The sequence below is a fragment of the Lissotriton helveticus genome, chromosome 10 (genome assembly GCF_964261635.1).
Source record: "Lissotriton helveticus chromosome 10, aLisHel1.1, whole genome shotgun sequence".
In the NCBI taxonomy this organism is placed as follows: Eukaryota; Metazoa; Chordata; class Amphibia; order Caudata; family Salamandridae; genus Lissotriton; species Lissotriton helveticus.
The window spans coordinates 99,712,471-99,736,723 of record NC_136071.1 but is presented as its reverse complement, the minus strand read 5'-3'; the positions used below and the strand labels follow the sequence as shown (position 1 = coordinate 99,736,723).

The following is a 24,253-nucleotide window of genomic DNA, read 5'->3' as shown; positions in this document are numbered from 1 at the left end:
GCAGCAAGAGAACAACAGATCAAATCCCACACAACACACCAAGAGAGCAGCAGACCAATGCCCATACAAAGCAGCAAGAGAACAGCAGATCAATGCTCACACAAAGCACCAAGAGAGCAGCAGACTAATGCCCTAACAAGGCAGCAAGAGAACAGCAGACCAAAGCCCACACAAAGCAGCAAGAGAGCAGCAGACCTATGCCTATACAAGGCAGCAAGAGAGCAGCAGGCCTATGCCTATACAAAGCAGCAGGAGAGCAGCAAACCAGTGCCCACACAAAGCACTAAGAGAACAGCAGAACAATGCCCACACAAAGCACCAAGAGAGCAGCAAACCAATGCCACACAGGGCAGCAAGAGAACAGCAGACCAAAGCCCACGCAAATCACCAAGAGAGCAGCAGACCAAAGCCCACGCAAAGCACCAAGAGAGCAGCAGACCAATGCCCGCACAAAGCACCAAGAGAGCAGCAGATCAAATGCCCGCACAAAGCACCAAGAGAGCAGCAGGCCAATGCCCACACAAAGCACCAAGAGAACAGCAGACCAATGCCTGTACAAAGCACCAAGGGAGCAGCAGACTAATTTTATTTATTTATTTATTTATTTATTTTAGACATTTATAGAGCGCACTGTTACCCGGAGGTGTCCTGGCGCTGATGAAATGCGCCCAAAGGGTATGAGCCGAACGAGATTACTGTGTGAATAACCAAGTCTTCATTCCTTTCCTGAAAGTCATAAGATCCGTGCTGTTTCTCAGGGCAAAGGGCAAGGCGTTCCAGGCCTTTGTGGCCCCCAACACAAAACCCCTACTCCCCCATCGTGCTTTCCTTATGCGAGAAACTATGACCAGGTGTGGTAAATAAATAATTGATTACCGGTACTATTTTTCTATACATTAATCAAAACAGATAGCTCAATAAATAAGAGGCAGGATCCGTGGAATCAGAGTCAGAAATGGCTTTAATCGGATGGCTCGAGCCTAAAGACCATAAAGTGGCATGCAATGGACTGGAATGGCATGGAATGGCAGCTGCAACGTCTCATCAACATTACATAGTATATATAGGAAAACATTACAATTGCATTGAATACAGTAGGCGTAACAAGTGACAAACGTAAGATAAGAACACATGGGCGTACAAAGAAGGCGTGCACAGGGCGTGCACGTAGACATGTGATGAAAACGTCACAGAAGTGTCATAAATGGGTGGATACATGGAGGGGGCTACCTGGGCAGCTGGAACCTTTAACCTACTGGTGCGCGCAAACGGGCCATGACGTGTAACTAGGGAGAGCTGGGGGCTCTGACTTCTGCACTAGAAGAGGAGACTAAAGTCTGGGATGTCAGGACGACATGTACCTATAGCATATCTGATATCTGGTGTTTGGAGAACATGTTGATAGAATCTAAATGTCATCAGGGCAAAGGCTACTTGACACTAAGGCTGGTGCATGCATATATTCTACATGTATTGCGTGTGCTATGAATCTTCTATGGATATTAATTCAGTAATTCTCTTGCATGGAGACAGGAAGACTAGACTATAGCTAACTAGAGGCATAACATATTCTTGGCAGACAGGCAGGCAGGCCAGGCCGGGCACCGCGCTGCTTGGCAGAAAGTAAGCGAAGGGTCAGGGATGCGGGAGGGGCTACATCGCTCCTCGGAGTGATTTCAGGAGACTGGAGCTTGAATCTGGTGTCCGGGCCCTTATGATGCCCAGAAACGGGTGCAACTCGATGAAATAACGTGCACAATGTAAAACGTTGGCAACATAGGCCTAATACTCGTTGCTTTCACGAGGACTGGAAACTGGCATACTAACGTTGGACACAACCATAATTGCGTCTTTATTCGGTCAAGGGGGAACATATGCATATCGGTCATGCACATATAACATATAATGGGGAACACGTAGGGACACATGACAGGGCAAAATTCAATTTTCCTCATTCCCTCCTTGTGCCCTACGTTTCCTTCAGGAAACATCAATATTCATGATACCATCTATCTGTTCATATAGCATCATTTGCTCTTCTCGAATTTTCTTGGAACGGGACTTAGGACTTGGAATACAAGAGGTAGCCCACAAGCCGCAAAACGCAGGGCCACATTGTAAACATAGACAACAACTGAATATGACCATTACTACTATTCCTAGGAATGACAATACTTTCCATCCCCAGGCAGATATTATACTCCAGAGCCAACCGGACCATGTCCAGGTGCCTGGATTCTGGTGTAACTGATGGGATATTTTATGAAGTCTGGTTATAGCTGAATAAACAGACGGTGCGTTATTAGGAATGAAAATGCAGCAACTAGATCCGATGACTCTACAAGCTCCGCCCCTATCGGCCAGTATGACGTCAAGGACGAGACGATTTTGAAGCACGACAAATCTCATAGCAGATTGTTCTTCAGTTAAGTTACCTAGAGCGGAAGTAGTTTCATTCACTACGGCTTCAAGGGTTCTGGTTAGCCTACGTATTAGCTTACTATTCTGGACAGGACCTATGAAGAAAAAGAAACCTTTATTGAAGTCTTGATACTGTTCTAATGCAGTTTCAGTTTGATCGACAATTGGGGACTCAGTCTCCCTTCTGTGTCTGAAGTGTACTAGATGTGTATTTCTGTGATAATCGGATGGGGCTAGAAAAACGGGTGGCAGTAGGAAGGCAATGTAACATGTTCCATCCCAATCTAGGGGCAGGCGTACATATGCGGTCTGACCACACACAAAATATGAATGACGTGAGGCTTTGAAATTAGATTTCCCACTGTCACTATACTCGACCACAGTAGTACAATCACTGTGTCCTAGATGTACTGAACCATTCTTTCTGACACATAATTCGCCTTTTACTGGTAGGACTGTAATAGCAGGCAAATCTGGAGTAGTCTTGGACTGAACATTCAAAACCATGAAATTCGAGGAATAATTACCTAGATCATATACTTAATTTTCTAGATCTAACCCTGTTCTATGGGAAAGTCCTTCCTTGTCTGGGAAACATGTTCTATTCAAAAGGGACTTATCGTCTGAGGATGACGTTATCGTAAACCATGCTCCACACGAACCATTGTGTGAAAACGGATAGGGAAAGAGTGGCAGAACTCCCTTCGGTGTCTGGAAAGGGGGGAGTCGACCACACACCCAACAATTAGTGGCATTGCTAGTCTGGTGTGAATAGTGTAACATTCGGATAAAAGTATTGTTGCGCATGGCAAGTCTGTAGGATAACTCGTGAGGAGGTAGTTCACTAAAAGTGTGCTCTACTGTATCATTAGAAGACAAATGTACATGTGAATCAATAGGAGGAAAATATACATGTAAAACATAACTCATGCATGTAACCATAAGACTCAGAAATAACATAAACAGTAACGTGATCACGCATCGACTGCGCAAATTTTTACAATAACGTATTTTCTTGGAGTTTCGACTAACTCTCTCACTATGGGGGTCTGTCTCATACATGTCAGGAACCTGTCTAACCGCTTCACCCGAGAGGGACTTAAACAATTAAACTGTCTGACTTGCTAGACCGGAGCTTTAATTTATACTCCTGCTGCTGAGTTTTCTCTAACAGGGGAAGTTTAGAGTCAGTATCTGGGCAGTCCTTGAGAACGGGGCAGTCTTTGAAAAAAGTCTTTGGACGGAGTCCATGAAATCGTTTAACGTGACTGGAGTGGATCCAGCCTTTGCGGCCCTCCACTTTGATCGCTGTCCTTGTGGTCATCAAGACGAGCTTCGGTTCTTTCCAGCGGGGCTCCAGCGGGCTTGAACGATCAAAATTCCGGATCAACACTAAATCACCTGGAACGACCTCGTGCGGTTTCACTTGCGTGTTGTCTGGAAAGGCAGCAGCGACCTGTGAACGACAAGAGAGTAGTGCAGACATCAAGGAAGCCAGGTAATCTGTCAGCATATTACTGTCAACATCTGTAATTTTACGTGGCATTGGTGTACCCCACATGTTCGGGGGACGACCGAAAATAACCTCAAAAGGGGACAGACCTGAACGGGAGTGAGCGACCATTCTCATATAAAAAAGGGCGACTGGCAGTGCTACCATCCAATCTACGCCTTTCTCTGCGCAAACCTTGGCAATGCGGATTTTCAGAGTCTGATTATGTCTCTCGACGAGGCCAGCTGCCTCGGGGTGTCGTACACAATGGAACTTCCACTGGTACCCTAACAGAAGAGATACTTGTTTCATGAGTTCGGATGAGAATGGCTGGCCGTTATCTGAATACACGACCCTGGGCAAACCATAGCGGGGAAAAAACTCACGAACCAACTGCCTGGCAGTGGTCGCGGCAGTGTAATCTGGGACTGGATATGCTTCTGTCCATCTGGACAAAGCGCATACAACTACGAGGACATACTTGAAACCTCGGCATCGATCCATCTGAATATAATCCATCTGGAGGACTTCAAAAGGGTGGTCAGGAGGATGGAATCCACCTTGTTCCACCGGAACACCTTTACCTGGATTGAACTGACAACATATCATGCAGGTACGTACTTTCTGTTTGGCTGCTGCTCGTAAATGCTTGTTAAACCAAATATTCTGGATACTGTCTAACATGGCTTTCTCTCCTAAATGTGCTGGACTATGTGCGGTATTAACAATAACTTGAACCATAGAGTCGGGGAGAAACCATGTGGCTTTTCCCTTCGTCAACCATCCTTGATCTGTCTGGACCCCTCCTTGTTCAGACCATTTCTTGATTTCGTCTGGGGTAGCATGTGACTGTATGTCTAGTACATCTTGTGTAGGGTCTTTAACTGTCATACAAGTAGTCTGATCTGGAATATCTGTCGTTGTCGTGTTAACTGGAATGTCTGGGGTCTGAGCTGTAAGCTTGGCTGTTCGATCTGCTAGATCGTTACCTTGGGAAATAGTGTCAGTAGCTTTCGTATGTGCTTTGCACTTCATAACGGCAATGGCTTTCGGTAAATGTATTGCTTCTAACAGAGCTTGAATGAGAGAGCCATGCTGAATCTTGGCTCCATGAGAGGTCATGAAACCTCTTTCTTGCCAGAGCACTCCAAAGTCGTGTACGACTCCGAATGCATAACGTGAATCTGTGTATATGTTTACTTTCAGGTTCTTGGCTCGTATGCAGGCTTGGGTCAGAGCGATGAGCTCTGCTGCTTGAGCAGACAGGGTGTCAATACGGTGTGTTTCTATAACTTCGGTTTCAGTAGTCACTGCATACGCGGCTACTAACTCTCCTGTACTTGTTCTCATACATGAACCATCCACATAAAGTGTCAGGTCGGGATCAGGTAATGCAATGTCTGTCAAGTCTTGTCTTGGCTTCGTCATGATGTCAATAACTTCCACACAGTCATGTGTGGCAGGATTCGATGTAATCGAGGGTAATAGTGTAGCAGGATTTAAAACGTTGCAGCGTCTGATTTCTATGTGTGGCTGAAACAGTGTCAGTTCATACCCTGTTAATCGTGCAATTGTCAAGTGCTGAGTCTGTGTTCGGTTTAAAAGAACTTCCACGGAGTGTGGAACTTGTACTGTCAGGGAATGTCCTAACACTATGGAATCACTTTGTCTGATAGCTAGAGCTGTGGCTGCAGCTGACTTGAGGCACGCAGGCAGAGCCTGGGCTACTGGATCTAATGTGCTAGAAAAATAAGCACAAGGCTTGTGTTGTCCTGCTTGATCTTGCGTGAGAACAGATAATGCTGTACCATCACGTTCAGTGACAAAAAGTGTAAAAGGCTTACTACAGTTCGGTGTCGCTAACACAGGTGCATTACATAAAGCTTTCTTTAATTCATTAAAAACAAGTGTATGTTCCTGGGTCCAAGGGAGGACAGTCGATGTCGCTGCCTCCTGTGTCGTTAACTGTATCAGTGGTTTAGCTAGATATGCATATTGAGGAATCCATTGTCTGCAGTAAGAAGTGAGGCCGATAAAAGCTCGTACCTCCTTCTGTGTCTTGGGCTGTGGAAGATGTGCTATTAACTGGATACGGTCAGGTGTCAACTGTCTACCCCTCTTGGACAGTAAGTGTCCTAGGTATACCACTTGCTGGACACAGAATTGCAATTTGGAAGGGGACACCTTGTGCCCCATCTCGGCCAGAAAATACAGGACCGTAAGTGACGCACGTTCGCAGTCACGTTCTGTACGGGCTGTTATTAATAGATCATCGACATACTGGAGCAGGGCAGTGTCAGTTGGCATGTGAATACTGTCTAGTTGTCTTTTAAGTGCTTGACTGTAAATACTAGGACTTTCTGTGAAACCTTGAGGAGCTCGTGTAAATTTATAGCTTCTTCCGTTTAAACAGAATCCGAAAAGGAACTGGCTGTCTGGATGAATGGGGACACTAAAGAATGCGTTCTTGAGATCAATAACAGTAAAGAACTCTGCTTCAGAATCAATGGCTGTCAATAGGGAAGAGATATCTGGAACCACAGGGTACTGGGGTATGATACATTTATTAAGTTCTCGAAGATCAATCACTAATCGATAAACTGGAGGTGCATTTGGATCAGTACGTTTAAGAATTGGAATGATAGGGGAATTACATATATTGGAGTCAGTTTCTACAACCACCCCCTGAGCAATGAGCTCGTCAATAATTTTCGATAAGGCTGTTACAGCCTCAGGTGGCAATTTGTACTGTCGGATTCGTGGTAACACCTTGTTTCAGAGTGACACGATATGGTGTAATGTGCATACAACCTACATCAGTTGGACCGTGCGCCCATAAATGCTGTGGTACATTCAGTAATCTTGGATCAAAATCACGTAACACATAATGACCTTTAAAATCACGTAAAAACAATCTCACACCTTCTGGGGAACAGCATATGACTGCACCTAACTCTTTCAATGTTTTAATACCTAGTAAATTTTCAGGACAGGATTTCGTAAGTAACAAGTCTGTAGTTCGGGACAATGGACCAACTTCTAGGGAAACTGGTTTCGATATTTCATTAACAATAGGCTTTCCTGAAAATCCCAGGGAAACGTTTCTTGAGCCTGAGAGTGGAGCCCCTGGAACCTCGTCATGACTGATGGTAGTCCTACTTGCCCCTGTATCAATCAGAAACTTTCTGTCTTTCCCTAATACTTGACTGTGTACATAGGGACCCTCTTGATCTACAGGAACCTCGATGAGAGGCAAGCCAACCTCCCTCTCTAGGCTGTTTCATGAATACTGCTGATATTCTGGATAATCTGACTGTGCGTACTGGTACATCTGCTGTGTAACGTGTTGTGTGGCAGCTATAGGCTGCGGTACTGTAACTGTCTGTTGTGCGTTCTGCGGTGGCTGGGCATTCTGCGGGACATGTTCTTGTCTAGGAGGACGTGGTCTCTCTTTCGTCTTACCTGTAGCTATGTTGTGTTTCAGAACTGCACATTCGTTTATATAATGACCTGGCTGTTTACAGTAATTGCAGGTCCCTTTAACAGGAGCTGCAGAATGACTAGTCTGATTCGGACCCCTCTTCTGACTATCTGGTTGAACAGACTGTGCAACTAGTACTTTCATTTTCGTGTCTTTCATACGTCTCCTTTCGTGTTCTTGCTCTTCCCTGATTCTGTTCTGGTGATATTGCAACATCTGGAGCATTTGAGATGGGGTATTAGCTTGCCAAGTACTCTCGACTTTCAATACTCTATTTTTAACTTGCGGTAAAGAATTCTCAACTAGTTTGGTAACAAAAAGATGTGGATATGACTCACTACTCGTTTTCAGACCGCTATTTATAATGAAACATTTCTCAAATCTGGAATAAAAATCACTAGTGTCTTCGTCTTGTTTCTGTTTACAGGCTGAGATGGCATCCCAATCTTCCTTTTTCGTGGCTAGTAATCTTGGCAAGACTTGTATTAACAGTTCGGGCAACTCTCTGGCTTTATCCCCAAGACCAGTACCTGGGATTCGTGCATTATCTTCGGTCTCTAACGCGGTCCAGTCAATCTTTTTCTCTCCCACCTCCCATTCTTTTTCTTTAAGTTTTTCATATATGCCCGCAGGCAACAGGATCTTTAACATTTTTATGATATCAGGATACGTATATTCTCCCATACGGAGCATGTCTTTTAATTCTCGATGGAACCCTGCTGGATCTTTATCGTGACAGGGTATTAACTTTTTCATTTCTAGTAGTTCTATTTTCGTGATAGGGGTGTAAACAAATACCCTTTCGAGATTACCTCCCTCTCCCTTAACTGGATGCACTTCTCTCAACGGATTCTGTCTATCTATGTAGAACGGAGGTGAAATTGGAACAAAATGCGGAGTCAGGAACGTTCTGTATTTGTGGCGTTGTTCTAGAATGACACTAATTAAATCGGTACCTAGACCTTTCCATCTGTTTAGGAGTAACTCGTTCAATACATTGTATAAGGGACCTGGATCAGAATGCTGACTCTCGTACAGTGTGATGAGGTGCTGGATCATGTACATACCCACCAGTCGCTGCTCGGCTGGGGGCAGTTTCAGAAACATTTGGGCCACTACTTCGTCTGGAAACGTGGCAGAATCACTAACCCATCGGACTGCTGATCGGGCTAGTTCTTGTTCATGCATGGTACTAAGTTCATGGTAACCTATTCGTAGTTTCAGAATTTTATCGGTAGCCTGGAATACTTGTTCAAGAGAACACTGTTCTGGTACGGGAGGAGGAAAAGCTTTCTTGTCATCTAGGCGTGTGTGTCTATCGGAAAGTCTCGTTCTACCTACATACGCTATTCTGCTGGGATTCTCGGTGTCTACATCTTCGTCTAAAGAATCATTCTCTTTGTCTGCTACAATTCTTGCTTTCTCTTTCTCGTGTATACCTATAATTTCTTTCCGGATCTTTCTGTACATGGTTTCTATACTATTTTGTGTCTTGTGTTTTCCGTCTGCTATATTGTCACTCCATTTTGTCAGGACTTTCATCTCTTCTGGACTTTTATCAGGACGATCCTGTTCTCTTATTAAACCATTTATCAGAAATTGCAAAATCATGCCTTGAATCTCGACTTTCCTGTGTGCCATAGCTTCGTGAATACTTCCTGGGTTCTCCCCTGTTCGGATAAAATGATATATTCTGTCTAAATGTTCTTTCATATCTGATATGGTGATCAAGAAGTTTGCAACTCGTCGTAAACGTACGAAGTATAATATCATGTGATCTTCGCCTGGCACTGGATCATATCTACAATCAGTGAGGAACTTCCTGAGGGCTTCATACGTAGCCACTTTTGGCGTACGCTGTAACGCGGCATCTCTCAGCGTCAGTCGCTTTGTTTGAGGCGGGGTGGTACGAGCACCTCCCCCTGCCCCTTGTGAACTGGAATCGTCAATTAATACTGGATGTGCGGGTGCTGGTAACGTGACTGGTACAGTAGGGATACGTAATGTGGGTTGATCCTGGGGGACTGGCACATGGACAGGACCAACGACTGGAGGCACAGGAATTACATTATTAACAGGGTGCTGGATTTGAACTTGGACTGGCGGAGTAGGATCTGTATTAGCATATTCTGGGACAGTGTCATCTATATAGGAAGAAAGAAAAATTTCAGCTGCAGTCGGTTTATGACGCAGCTTAATCGGAACCAATGGTGGCGAAAAATTACGGGATGCTTCCGGGGTCGCCTTCGGCAAACCCTCGGCGAGAAGAGGATACATACCTTTAATAAGGGCATTTCTCTGTCTGTCTGACTGTTCTGCTCTAACTCGTTCACCTTCTTCGATTAATTCCCTTTCTTGGGCTTTTTCTGAGGATTCCCTACTTAATTCTGTTTTTCTGAATTCTTTCTCGGTTCTTTTATGGGATTCTTTACGCCATAACTCTATGGCATCTTTCTGGGACTGTCTGGCTTTCTTTTTCCATAATGCTTCTTCTACTCGCATGATGCACTCGGCATCCCATGTACCTGATACAGGCCATCTATATTTCTCTTCAAGATGCTTGGTATAATCAACCCATAAATCTAGATACAATATGACATCTAGCCATGCTTGTGATACATGAAATGTCCAGGACTGTCCCTAGGAGGGACAGGAACTGATTCTTCGAGTAACCCTTTTCTGGTTTTTATCTGACGTAACTTTGAAAACAGAGGCATATTTAAACCGTACTTGAACTTGAACACAATACACAATGAACACAATAATGAATAGCAATACAATCATTCATACCACGACATCAAGAACACATTAATAACAGTTCGAACAGAATACTACCTGATACATTGAAAACATAACACTTGATCTTCTCGAGAACGGACTTACTAGAATTACTGGATGCACTGCTAAAACAGTACAGAACATACCGGTCTCCTAAAGAGACACGTCATACCGTATCCACCTAGGTGAACACGTCGGACCGGATCTGTGTACCCAAACCCGTCGGACCGGGCACAAATTAATGAACACCCGTCTAGATACCCCCAGCAACGGTACTCACCGGGAAGCAAACTGAAGGCCTCGGACTGGACTGGACTGCTACGACGTCTGGTTACTGCTACGCACTACGCACTACGCATGCGCTTCGGGCTTCGGTTACAGGTGGGCCTCCGGATACCTCGGACCTTGCTCTCTCGGCTTGGGCTCTGGTCGGAACGAACCGCCTTCCTCACCGCCTCGTCTGGATGCCGGACCGCAGTCTCCGTCTCCTCCGTGGGCCTGAGGGAGACTTGAAGCAGAAATATCTGCACGTGCACGGTAGAGGTTCCGTCACGGCTGTAGAAGGGTCAGGGGGCCTGCGTTACATCGCCGGCGCGTGGGGAAGAGGTAAGTCCCTATTCGGGCGCCATTTATGTGGTAAATAAATAATTGATTACCGGTACTATTTTTCTATACATTAATCAAAACAGATAGCTCAATAAATAAGAGGCAGGATCCGTGGAATCAGAGTCAGAAATGGCTTTAATCGGATGGCTCGAGCCTAAAGACCATAAAGTGGCATGCAATCGACTGGAATGGCATGGAATGGCAGCTGCAACGTCTCATCAACATTACATAGTATATATAGGAAAACATTACAATTGCATTGAATACAGTAGGCGTAACAAGTGACAAACGTAAGATAAGAACACATGGGCGTACAAAGAAGGCGTGCACAGGGCGTGCACGTAGACATGTGATGAAAACGTCACAGAAGTGTCATAAATGGGTGGATACATGGAGGGGGCTACCTGGGCAGCTGGAACCTTTAACCTACTGGTGCGCGCAAACGGGCCATGACGTGTAACTAGGGAGAGCTGGGGGCTCTGACTTCTGCACTAGAAGAGGAGACTAAAGTCTGGGATGTCAGGACGACATGTACCTATAGCATATCTGATATCTGGTGTTTGGAGAACATGTTGATAGAATCTAAATGTCATCAGGGCAAAGGCTACTTGACACTAAGGCTGGTGCATGCATATATTCTACATGTATTGCGTGTGCTATGAATCTTCTATGGATATTAATTCAGTAATTCTCTTGCATGGAGACAGGAAGACTAGACTATAGCTGAAGATGTTTATGCGGTTCGTTAGCTTAGGAATGTGAAGCCGGGGAGCTGAACTGATAACTAGAGGCATAACATATTCTTGGCAGACAGGCAGGCAGGCCAGGCCGGGCACCGCACTGCTTGGCAGAAAGTAAGCGAAGGGTCAGGGATGCGGGAGGGGCTACATCGCTCCTCGGAGTGATTTCAGGAGACTGGAGCTTGAATCTGGTGTCCGGGCCCTTATGAGGCCCAGAAACGGGTGCAACTCGATGAAATAACGTGCACAATGTAAAACGTTGGCAACATAGGCCTAATACTCGTTGCTTTCACGAGGACTGGAAACTGGCATACTAACATTGGACACAACCATAATTGCGTCTTTATTCGGTCAAGGGGGAACATATGCATATCGGTCATGCACATATAACATATAATGGGGAACACGTAGGGACACATGACAGGGCAAAATTCAATTTTCCTCACAGGCGCGAGCTCGATGATCTTAACTGTCTGCGGGGGTTATACCATCGAAAATAATCTTTCAGACATGTCGGTCCAAGGCCATGAAGGGCCTTAAAAACCAGACACAAGGCCTTAAAAGCAATCCGCTTCCGCACTGGTAACCAGTGTAGTTTCGTGAGTTCACACGACACGGAGGCGTACTTCGGAATGCCCGTCAGGAGTCTGGCTGCTGCATTTTACAGGACCTGCATCTTGTTAAGAAGTCCCTGACAAAGCAGCAAGAGAACAGCAGACCAATGCCCACACAAAGCAGCAATAGAGCAGCAGGCCAATGCCCACACAAAGCACCAAGAGAACAGCAGACCAAATGCCCGCACAAAGCACCAAGAGAGCAGCAGGCCAATGCCCACACAAAGCACCAAGAGAACAGCAGACCAATGCCTGTACAAAGCACCAAGAGAGCAGCAGACTAATTTTATTTATTTATTTATTTATTTATTTTAGACATTTATAGAGCGCACTGTTACCCGGAGGTGTCCTGGCGCTGATGAAATGCGCCCAAAGGGTATGAGCCGAACGAGATTACTGTGTGAATAACCAAGTCTTCATTCCTTTCCTGAAAGTCATAAGATCCGTGCTGTTTCTCAGGGCAAAGGGCAAGGCGTTCCAGGCCTTTGTGGCCCCCAACACAAAACCTCTACTCCCCCATCGTGCTTTCCTTATGCGAGGAACTATGACCAGGCGCGAGCTCGATGATCTTAACTGTCTGCGGGGGTTATACCATTGAAAATAATCTTTCAGACATGTCGGTCCAAGGCCTTGAAGGGCCTTAAAAACCAGACACAAGGCCTTAAAAGCAATCCGCTTCCGCACTGGTAACCAGTGTAGTTTCGTGAGTTCACACGACACGGAGGCGTACTTCGGAATGCCCGTCAGGAGTCTGGCTGCTGCATTTTACAGGACCTGCATCTTGTTAAGAAGATCCTGACAAAGCAGCAAGAGAACAGCAGACCAATGCCCACACAAAGCAGCAATAGAGCAGCAGACCAAAGCCAGCACAAAGCACCAAGAGAGCAGCAGACCAAAGGCCCGCACAAAGCAACAAGAGAGCAGCAGGCCAATGCCCACACAAAGCACCAAGAGAACAGCAGACCAATGCCTGTACAAAGCACCAAGAGAGCAGCAGACTAATTTTATTTATTTATTTATTTTAGACATTTATAGAGCGCACTGTTACCCGGAGGTGTCCTGGCGCTGATGAAATGCGCCCAAAGGGTATGAGCCGAACGAGATTACTGTGTGAATAACCAAGTCTTCATTCCTTTCCTGAAAGTCATAAGATCCGTGCTGTTTCTCAGGGCAAAGGGCAAGGCGTTCCAGGCCTTTGTGGCCCCCAACAGAAAACCCCTACTCCCCCATCGTGCTTTCCTTATGCGAGGAACTATGACCAGGCGCGAGCTCGATGATCTTAACTGTCTGCGGGGGTTATACCATTGAAAATAATCTTTCAGACATGTCGGTCCAAGTCCTTGAAGGGCCTTAAAAACCAGACACAAGGCCTTAAAAGCAATCCGCTTCCGCACTGGTAACCAGTGTAGTTTTGTGAGTTCACACGACACGGAGGCGTACTTCGGAATGCCCGTCAGGAGTCTGGCTGCTGCATTTTACAGGACCTGCATCTTGTTAAGAAGTCCCTGACAAAGCAGCAAGAGAACAGCAGACCAATGCCCACACAAAGCAGCAATAGAGCAGCAGACCAAAGCCAGCACAAAGCACCAAGAGAGCAGCAGACCAATGCCCGCACAAAGCACCAAGAGAGCAGCAGACCTATGCCTATACAAAGCAGCAAGAGAACAGCAGACCAAAGCCCACACAAAGCAGCAAGAGAGCAGCAGACCTATGCCTATACAAAGCAGCAAGAGAGCAGCAGACCAATGCCTGCACAAAGCAGCAAGAGGCCAAGTAATTGGTCAAAACTACCCAATATAATTAGCGTTACATAACACAACAGAGCAACCACGTTCAGCACTCTGGCACATTATCTGCCAGGTTACCATTCTACAAAAGTACACAATTAGGGCTCCATGAGTACTTTTAGCAGAATAATTTGTCTAACTGTGATTCTATGCAGCCTCGTAAGGGTCCCATTCACTTTGACATTTTAATGACTGACTGGAAAAAAAACCTGGAAAAATAAAAAGCAGAGGGGTTTCATGAAATGAGGCACAGCACACTTTGTAAATTTGTCACATATTTGATTCTGTCTCCTCTATGACATTCCGACACCTTGCTAGAGTGAGACATACAGCACCTTAATCCGAAGTGCCCACTCCCACCTTTGCCATCATGGCCAAAAGTGTTGGGGTTGGGGGAAGTATCACTGAAGAAGGAACTCTAACCTCCTAATAAAACATAATACTACTGCAGTGTACTTAGACTTTTATCTACTTGTATTCTCAGTAAAAACTTTCAGTCAGAAAGATTTTTACTATAAAATGTCATCAAATTGAAATTATTACTTTTAAGAATGGGTGTGATATGATCCCCTCTATGACCCACCAGTGCCAAAGACCGAGAATGTTCTCTTTATACCATTGTTTGCCTCTCTGGTATTCCATTATATAGGTCTCCCTTATTTATGTAGCCTAAATTCCCATCCCTGTGCACATAGTGCTCCCTGCAGTTGTCCTCTGGTCTGTTTCAGCAGGTTAAACCTGCTGGAATATACCTGGGGAAACTTGTTCAGGATTTACAGAAATGATGGATTCAGTGTAGTGGGCACCAAATTTAGCATACCATGCCCCTCTTCAGAATCAAAACTCTGATTAGGCGGTAGTTCTCAGGCCTGGTAAATGCCCCACCCCAGCATATCAGTATTTATGGGCTTCAGTAAGTACTTCAGTAAGTACTTCAACATCTCCCTTCCTGGGCACTAGTATTTGGGGCAGAAGCGGTCGATTGGGGCGCCATCATTTCTGTTGAAGAGAAATATAACTCTATAGACCATAGCGCCGCTTCCATCTCTGCGCATCGACACCAACATGAGATTTTGGCAAAGCTGTGGTGAATGTCTCAGCAGAGAGGCCTCATACCTCCCCGTCTCGTTTCAGAATGAAAGAGTCCTTTGTGGTAACGGGCAGCCAGGACTGCACTCTGAAGATCTGGAGGTTGCCAGAGTCGCTCACTTCCAAAGTGAAAGAAGTCCTGCTGTCTGCACCAGAGATCCTCCAGGCCAGTGTGACAGAAAAGGGCCACGACAAGGTAAGATACAGAGGAGCACCATCAGTGGCTTAGTTCACAATTCTCTGCTTAGCTGGACTGAAAGTTTCCTTTTGCTCTAAATTTCATGGTTAAGCAATGCTCAGAGGACACAGTTCCACTATGGTGTGCCAGCGAGTCAGTGATTGTTGTGAAACTTGAGCATAGGCAGCAGTTTAAACATGTATTATAGCATTGTCAAGCAGGGGCAGTTCTTCCGCAATGGCGGAGGAGTGTCGCCCCACTGCCTGGCACAGAGCCAGCAAATGAAAAATAAAACTAAGTTCTAGCATCTTTTTATTTTTCATTTGATGGCTCTGAGCCAGCTTCTGCAGGGAGGGCAGGGCATGGGAGGAGGAGTGCTATGTGTAAAATCCAAGTGCCCATATGTGTTTAGCTAGCCGTCTCAGGCCGACCAAAACACGTGTTTGCACTTGGGTTTCTCCAGCCCGGTTGCTGAAGAAGCCCTCACAGACTCCCTGGCCTGAGCAGAGCGTCTTTTCAGCCTGCTCAGGCCAATCCCCGTGCTGCTTTCTTAGAAGAGCAGCGTGAGGATTGGATGGGAGTCTATCCCAGGGGCTGCCGGGACCATGAAGAGAAGAGGAAGCTCGAAGCAGCAGTCAGCTTAAGGTACTTTAAAAATGTTTTATATATTCTAACCACCCCTGCGCTCCCCCTCAAGTGTTCCCTCCACCTGTTCTGCCACCCGTTGTTTGTGGCAGCCGCCACTGCTGTCAAGTTGAAAATTGCTTCATAGATCTTTGTGTTCATCTCCCTCTGGTCGGACACAGAGATCAGGGCTGTACTAATGTTATTATGTTGTCAGAGCTCGGTTTTAAGCCATGTACTTCTGAGCTTCCGTCCATTATACAGCTGAAAATGTGTCCGTATCTCTGCTAGCCGGACTATTTTGCACTTGCCTGCTCTAAATTTCTTAAATTGGAAAATAAGCCCAAGATAAGCAATTTCTTTTCCTCTTTATGGGAAACTGGACCTATAACATTTGTTCAATCTTTGTATGTTTAATCTTGCAGACCTGCTTTGTTGCTCATTCTAACATTCCTGAAATGTGTAAAGATGTTTTATGAAGGTTTGTGAAAAAACTGTGCATTATTCTAAATAGTTTCTTGAAAATACATCATACAGTGCAATTGTTAAGCATTTTTTAGGTCTCGCCTAACAGCGCACAGTAACGGGTTTGAAGCCCGCCCATTACTTACCATTTGCTAGCTTGATTGTCATTCTTTTTAGCTGCCTCCTATTTTGTAACCATATGATATGCCTCATATCACTTAATTTTAATTGTCTGGAGCACAGACCAAGCACTAATTGTTTTGATTGGTGTTCTTCTACTCTTCTTCTGCTGCTCGCGCTGTGATTCGGAGTACTTTTATTTTCATTCTTCTGACCTCATTTCCACTTCGATGTCCCACAAGTGGGTTGCTTTTAACTTCCATCGCACAGGTTTGTTAATTGTTACCTTCATTTGTTTTACAGTTCGGCGCTTCCTTCTAAAGCCCCAAACAAATGGCCCGCAATATGAAAGCAGTCCGTGTGACTGCATGTGTTTGTAGGTCATGCCGCTTCTCTGAGCATAGAAAATGTGTCTGTTTAAAGCGTACACTGAAACCGGACTCCCATGGTGTTTCCAGACAAACCCTCCAGACACATGCTTCGGGCCAGGCTGCCACTAAGCAACATAAACATTTTTAGACAGATCTGTGCCTTTTCAAACACAAAATAAGTGGCTTTTTAAAAGTTCCTCACTTTCTGGTAGCGCTGCAGTTAATCAATTTCTCCTTAAAACCTGTGTCCTCAGTATTGTATGTATTCCACTTCTCTGCTCATTCAAAGTATGTGTCTGTTTAAAATTCTCCATCCCAATCAACCCGACCCCACTCCATTCTACCCCACCCCACGCCAGTCCAGTCTACCCCACTTCACTCCGGTCTACTCCAATCCACTCAACTCCACCTCAATCTACTCCACTCCAATCTACCCCATTCCTCTCCTCTACCTCACTCCACTTCACTGCAATCAGTCTACCCCACCTTACTCCAATCTACCCACTCCAATCTAACCCACTCCACCCGAATCTACCCCATCCACTTCAATTCGCCCCACTCCAATCTACTTCACTTCAATCGCCCAGTCTACCCCACTCTTAATATATCCCAGTCTACCCCACTACAATCACCCCCTCCACTATACCCCAATGTACCCCCTCCCCTCCAATATTCCCCACATCAATCTTCCCCACTCCTGTACACCTCACTCCACCCAAGTCTACCCCACTCATCCCAAGTCTACCCCACTCATCCCAAGTCTACCCCACTCATCCCAATCTACCCCACTCGTCCCAATCTACCCCACTCCGTCCCAATCTACCCCACTCCGTCCCAATCTACCCCACTCCGTCCCAATCTACCCCACTCCATCCAAATCTACACCTCTCCACTACAATCTACACCTCTCCACTACAATCTACACCTCTCCACTACAATCTACACCTCTCCACTACAATCTATCCCACTTTACCCCATTCTACCCTCCTTCAATCTACCACACTCCACTCTAGCCCACCCCAGCCCAGTGTACCTTACTCCTCTCTACCCCACTCCAATTTACCCAACTCTACTCTGCCTCAGTCTACCCCTCCAATCTATCCTACTTTACTCCAAACTACCCAACTCCACTCTACCCAATCCACTCCACCCCACTCTACTCCAACATACCTCATGACAGTCTTCCTCACTCCATTCTCCCTCACTCCATTCCAGCCAACCTACTCCACTCCACCCCACTCCACTCCAATCTAACCGAATCCACTTCCCTCTAGTTCACCCCACTCCACCCAGCTCCACTCCAATCTACTCCAATCCACCCTACCCCGCTCCACCCTACCCCGCTCCATTCTACCTCATTCCATTACAATCTACCCCAGCTGCATTCCAATCTACTCCAATCCACCCTACCCCGCTCCATTCTACCTCATTCCATTATTTATTCATTTATTTATTTATTGAATTTGTAAAGCGCTACAGCTACCCAGACGGGTTTCCTGGCGCTGATTTTCATAAGTAACCTGACACCCTTGAAAAGAAATCTACTGATTAAAGAGCCAAGTATTAACAGCTCTTCGAAAGCCAACATAGTTAGCCTCCGCGCGAACAGCCAGCGGGAGGGAATTCCACAGTCTGGGTCCCAGGTTGGCAAATGCACTGCCCCCCATTCTAGACAACCTAAACTTTGGAACATAGAATAGGTACTGAGAGGAGGAACGAAGCAATCGGGAAGGAGAATAGGGCATGACAAGCGATTGAAGATAAAGAGGAGCCACACCCATCCTAATCTTGTGCATATAGCACAGCGCCTTGAACTTGATACGGCTCTCTATACGGAGCCAATGAAGTTCCCTCAGGCGTTCTGTAATATGGTCCGATTTACGACATCCACAAAGGAGTCGAGCAGCAGCATTTTGTACCATTCGGAGACGACGAGTTAATGCCTTGGTAGACCCCAGATAGGGTACGTTTCCATAGTCCAATCTGGAGGTCACCAAGGCGTCAATCACAGATCTCTGGGTGTCTGAAGGGAGCATCCAGAACATTTTTCCAAGCCAGCGCAAGATGGTAAAACAGGTGGCAGACACTCTGTTGGCTTGGTCCCTCATAGATAGCCCCCTATCGATGATTACTCCAAGGTTACGCACATACGCAGACGGAGTTGGCAGGGCACCCATAGCTGAAGGCCAGTGACTCGGACTCCAGAGATCAGGTTTATTGCCCAAAACCAAAACCTCCGTCTTCCCACCATTTAATTTAAGTACATTGCTGTTCATCCAGTTTGCTATATCATTACAATCTAACCCACTCCCTTTTCACCATTATTCTCCTCCTCTTCAATCTACTCCTCTCCCCTCCTCTCCAGTGTACCCCACTGAACGCCAATGGTTTGTTTGGTGAGAGGTTCTTTAGGGTCGCACAATTCATGCTGCAGGCCTGAGAGACCCTTCTTAAGCAACTAGTGCCCTAGGTACCAGGGGTACCATTTACCAGTGACATACAGATAGTGCTAAAGATATTGCCAATTGAGGGAAACCATTGTACTATTTTAGGGAAAGAATACTGGTACTAGGGACCTCGTTACCAGGAACCCAGTACACTTCAGTCGAAGTTGCATCAAATACCAGGCAGTGTGTGTGTATGGGGGGAGGGGTGGGTCGCTGAGGGGATTCTGCAACAAAATGAAATGAAATGAAATGAAATGAAAAATGAAATGAAATGAAAAATTACATTTCTATAGCGCATAACTACCCGGAGGCCTCGCAGCGCTTTAGACTGATTACTGTGACCCAGTTTCCTACACCACTCCTCTCCATTCCGATCTACCTTTCTCCACTCCACTCCAATCTACTGCACTCCACCCCCAGTCTAACCAAATATATCCCAATCCACCCCAATGCACCCTAATTCAGCCCACTGCATTCAAATCTACCCTAATCTCCCCCACTCCTCTCACTTCTACCTCACTCCATTCTACCCCACTCCAATCTAACCAAATGTACCCCACTCTACTTTAATCTACCCCACTCCACTTCAACCCACTCCAGTCTACCCCACTCCACCCCTGTCCACCTCGCTCCACCCCAATCCATCCTACTCCTCCCAATACACCCCACACCTGCCCACTCCATTCTATCCCATTTCACTCAAATCCATTCCACTTCAGTCTATCCCAATCTACCCCACTCCACTCTACCCCACTGCACCCGAATGTACCCCAAACCATCCCATTCTTCCCCACTCCAATTTACCCCACCTCTACTCCTAAATATCATCCAGTCTCAGCAGGGGTATAAAAGCTCCCTTGGCTGCCAGTGAACAAGCGTACTATCTTTAAAGCTTTATGCATTGTTCAGAACACTGGTCCTGGAGGAGTTATAGCCATGTTCCAAAGGTACATTGCCTCCAGACAGCTCTCGTCTGCAAGCCATAACTGTGTGGTTGTCCCTAAGTACGAAAGGCAAGGTGAGGAGGCAGAGCCTTCTCGGGGGCCGCATCCAAGCCCTGGAACGCCTTTCCTCATTTCATCACTTAAATCCAGGCTCATACCCCATTCTGAAAGGCCTTAAAAACCTGTGTTTTCGCCATCTAATGGCCAGGCCCATGGTCTAATGGAAGGCTCAAGGTTCTGTGACCTTAAAATTCTTCTTCCACCCTCTCCTTTAAAATGAGAGGTCAGTAACACCTAGGAGGTTTGTTGTTTGCCGGTAGGCGCAGCGGCATCTTTGGTGCTCTACCTCGATTGCCTACGTCTCTAGAAATAGAGTAACGGTAACGCCATCCTGCACTTTCTGTTTACTGGGATCGGAGTCGGATGAGGATTAAGGGAACAAAAAAAGAGAAGGAAAAAAATTCTTCTTCCACTGACATCATTTATGTCTGGACTAACCGTCATTAGCCTTGACTCCTTTGCGAATGTGTTTGCGCTCTACAAATCATTTTCATTTCATTTCACTCTACCACACTCCAATCTATCCCACTCCACTCTACCCCACCCCACTCTACTCTACTCCATTCCACTCCAGTCTATCCCAATCTACCCCACTCTACTCTACCCCGGTCTACCCAACTCCAATCTACCCTACTCCACTCCAAACTACCACATTCCATTCCAATCTACCCCACTCCCCTCCACGACAGGCTGCCTCACCCCACTCAACCCCACTCCACTCTATTTCACTTCACCCCACTTCTGCCCTTTTTTTTTTTAAATACCTAGCCCACCCGAATCTACTTCAATCTACCCCACTCCAATCTACCTCATTCCAGTCTACCGCACTCCTCTCCAATCTACCCCACTTGCCTCCATTCTAGCAATCCTTCCCTCTCCTCCCCATTCCACTCTACTCCACTCCACCCCATTCCACTCTACTCCTCTCCACCCCAATCTACCCCAGTCGCCTCCATTCTAGCACACTCCACCCTACACCACCCTACTCCACCCCATTCCACTCTACCCCACTCTACCCCACTCCACCCCACTCCACCCCATTCCACTCTACTCCAATCTACTGCACACCAATCTAACCAAGCACACCCCACTCCACTCTGTCCCAGTCTACCCACTCCACTCCAGTCTACCACACCGCATGCCACTAACTCATATCCATGCTGAAAAGCAGCCACAGTGTTGTATAACATAGCTAAAACACATTGCCAAAGCCAGAAGCTCTTGCATTGACAAGACCGATTGGCTTTGCCAATGCTTGTTTTTTTTAATTATTCTAAACCCATTTTAGTAATCGGTAATGGGTCAAGTATCTGTCAGTGCTGGAGAAGGCTTTTGCAGGATGTCACGCCTCTTTTTTTTCCCTTCTCCACAGGACATTAACAGCATTACTGTATCACCAAATGACAAACTGGTTGCCACTGGCTCTCAAGACAAGAGTGCTAAACTGTGGTCGTCAGCAGATTGTTCACTGCAGGGCACCTTCCGTGGCCACAAACGTGGCATCTGGTGTGTGCAGTTCTCGCCTGTAGATCAAGTGTTGGCAACTTCCTCTGCTGATGGAACACTGAAGCTCTGGGGCCTGCACGACTTTAGTTGTCTTAAGGTGAGTGCGTGGGCTGGCTATTCTGCTTCTGTATCCGATATTCCTGTTGGGTGTTTCATACAATTTGGGAAGAGGTTTTAAATGTAATGAAACAGATGAAAATCGAGATGCGATTATTCTAGACTGGATAATTTCAACATGTTTATCAATGTGGCATGTCCATGTTGGAAGAAACCCACTGTCTCATTCTCAGAGAATATCCTTAAACCCATCTCTTCTGCCAGCTCTTAAAGCAATTACTCAGTGAACTCTAAGTAATATATTTTTCTCCACCTAGTGCCTGTGCTAGAAGCTTTAGGAACTATCACACCTCTGGGACTTCATCAGGCAAGAGTAGGGGAGGAAATGGGGAGAAGTGGACACCATGGCCCTTTGCATTGAGGCACCTTGGTCCTAAATAATTCCGCTTTGCTTTCCTTTGACACTTTTTTTAACCTTTGTGTTTTCTCTCGCTCTCTCTCTGATAGACTTTTGAGGGTCATGATGCATCTGTGCTGAAGGTTGTCTTTGTTAGTCGTGGGACTCAGCTGCTCACCAGGTAAGTCAGCACATTAAGAGTTCTGGGATATGGGAAATATTTAACTGTACCTATTCAGCTTCTTTAATTAGGAATTTTAACATTTTTCAAGGCCGTTTTGATGTAACTCAACTTTTACAATATTACTTGGCCTCTTCAAATGTTTCATATTTCAAATTCCTGCCAAGACCTAATATAGGAAATGACATGCAGAGTACCATTAAAGAAATGGGCAAAACAGTTTTTATAGTGGTCTCTGATGCCAAAACATCACATCTGGTGGACACTTTCACTTGGATCGAAGACATGTTGGCAAATTCCATGTAGTGTTCTCAATATCTTTTTTTTTGTTGTTGTCCACAGTGGCTCAGACGGTCTGCTAAAGCTTTGGACGATTAAGACGAACGAGTGTGTGAAGACATTGGATGCCCATGAGGATAAGGTCTGGGGACTGCACTGCAATAAGGCAGATGATACCTTGGCCACAGGATCCACTGACTCTTGCATCATCCTCTGGAAGGTATGGTGGTTCTTCACCTGAGCCATCAGGCATCATCATAAGAATTTACTTTAACTTCTGGGATGATGGTGTTTTGTGGTGCCTTTGTGGTTTCTTGAAGTGGCAGTGGTCTGTAGAGCCTATCACCCACGCACAGATTTACGGTGTCTATTGAACGATTGAGTGTGAGAGAGAGATCGAGAAAAAAGATACATGAGCAAGGAAAATACTTCCTCCTTTCAATACAGGTTATGACTCTGTAACCTCAGCGCTTGCCTTTTGGATGAGGAAAATTGTTCTCCATCTGCATGCCCGTCTGTAGGACCTTTGCCTGAACCCGGATAAACTGAGATAATAGAACAGAGTCTGCTTTGGAATGGGCATGGAGGGTGATATTTTCATCCACCCTTAGAGGTGATCTTTGCCGCAGGATGTGATGACTGAGAATGAAAACACAGTGCCCCTCACTTGTACAGTAGATCTCTGCAAAGGAGATGAGGTACATAGGATATAATGTGGCGTGGAGAATGAACTACCCTATTATCTATAGAAATGATATCTTCTAATGGGGCTATGACCTAAAGAACCTTCCTGGCTCACACTACGAATGGGTATAAACTGAGTGCCACCACTACCTGTTGAGGAGATTCCTACTAATGGATGTCAGGTCCGATGGGGCATAGACTGTACACAAATCTTACCTGTAGAAGCAAAGCCTTCTTAAGAGGCTGGGACTCAAGAGCATATAGGCTGCACATCTCTCTTACCCTTAGAAGTGATCCCTGCAAAGAGGTGCCAGGACTGAAGGGGCATTGACTTGCCACCCTACTCTCACAGATGCTATTCATACAAAAAGATGGCACAGTAGAATGGTATACAGCCTGGACACCCATCTCGCTTCCCTAGGAGCAGTGAACAGGTCTATGAAGGCAATGTCTCAAAGAACCCGTCTCATTCACAGAGATGGTACCTGACAGCTTTCGTCTCTTTCAGGATGTTACAGAAGCAGAGCTGGCTGAGGAGCAGGCGAAAGAGGAGGAACAGATTGTCAAGTAAGTGATTCATCAGCTAAGCGCCTAGGTCGGGGGTAGACAACTTGAGCAGAAGTCAAGCTCACCTACATCCCGCTATTCTGCTGCAAGCAGAATGTGCACAGGCCAGTACCAAACTGCCTCTACTCACTCCCATGGATTATCTCGAGTCTTTTGTAGGTGCATGCTTGAACATACAACGCAGTTACACAGGTAGAACTTATGCATTAGGGGACAGAAGTGTTACTGGCAGTATTCATCAAAAGGTTTCTGTGAAGACACTTATTTGTTTCTGAATAGTGGTGGTTGTGGTAAGACATTTGTCATTAGTACTTTGTCAAATCACTGTTTCGCCTCCAGCGTTGGCATCTGCCATCATCACCATT

The 24,253-nt window shown here is 45.9% G+C and overlaps 1 protein-coding gene across 2 annotated transcripts in view; it reads left to right on the top strand.

The window, feature by feature from the left end:
- The window catches only part of TBL3 (transducin beta like 3), a 197,719-nt gene that overhangs the window by 142,526 nt on the left and 30,940 nt on the right, over positions 1-24,253 (top strand). For both annotated transcript variants that reach the window (XM_078664866.1, XM_078664865.1), the window contains 5 exons: positions 15,054-15,204; positions 21,590-21,820; positions 22,288-22,358; positions 22,701-22,857; positions 23,830-23,888. In XM_078664866.1, the coding sequence (XP_078520992.1) occupies positions 15,054-15,204; positions 21,590-21,820; positions 22,288-22,358; positions 22,701-22,857; positions 23,830-23,888 (669 nt within the window). The remainder of the gene's footprint in view (positions 1-15,053; positions 15,205-21,589; positions 21,821-22,287; positions 22,359-22,700; positions 22,858-23,829; positions 23,889-24,253) is intronic.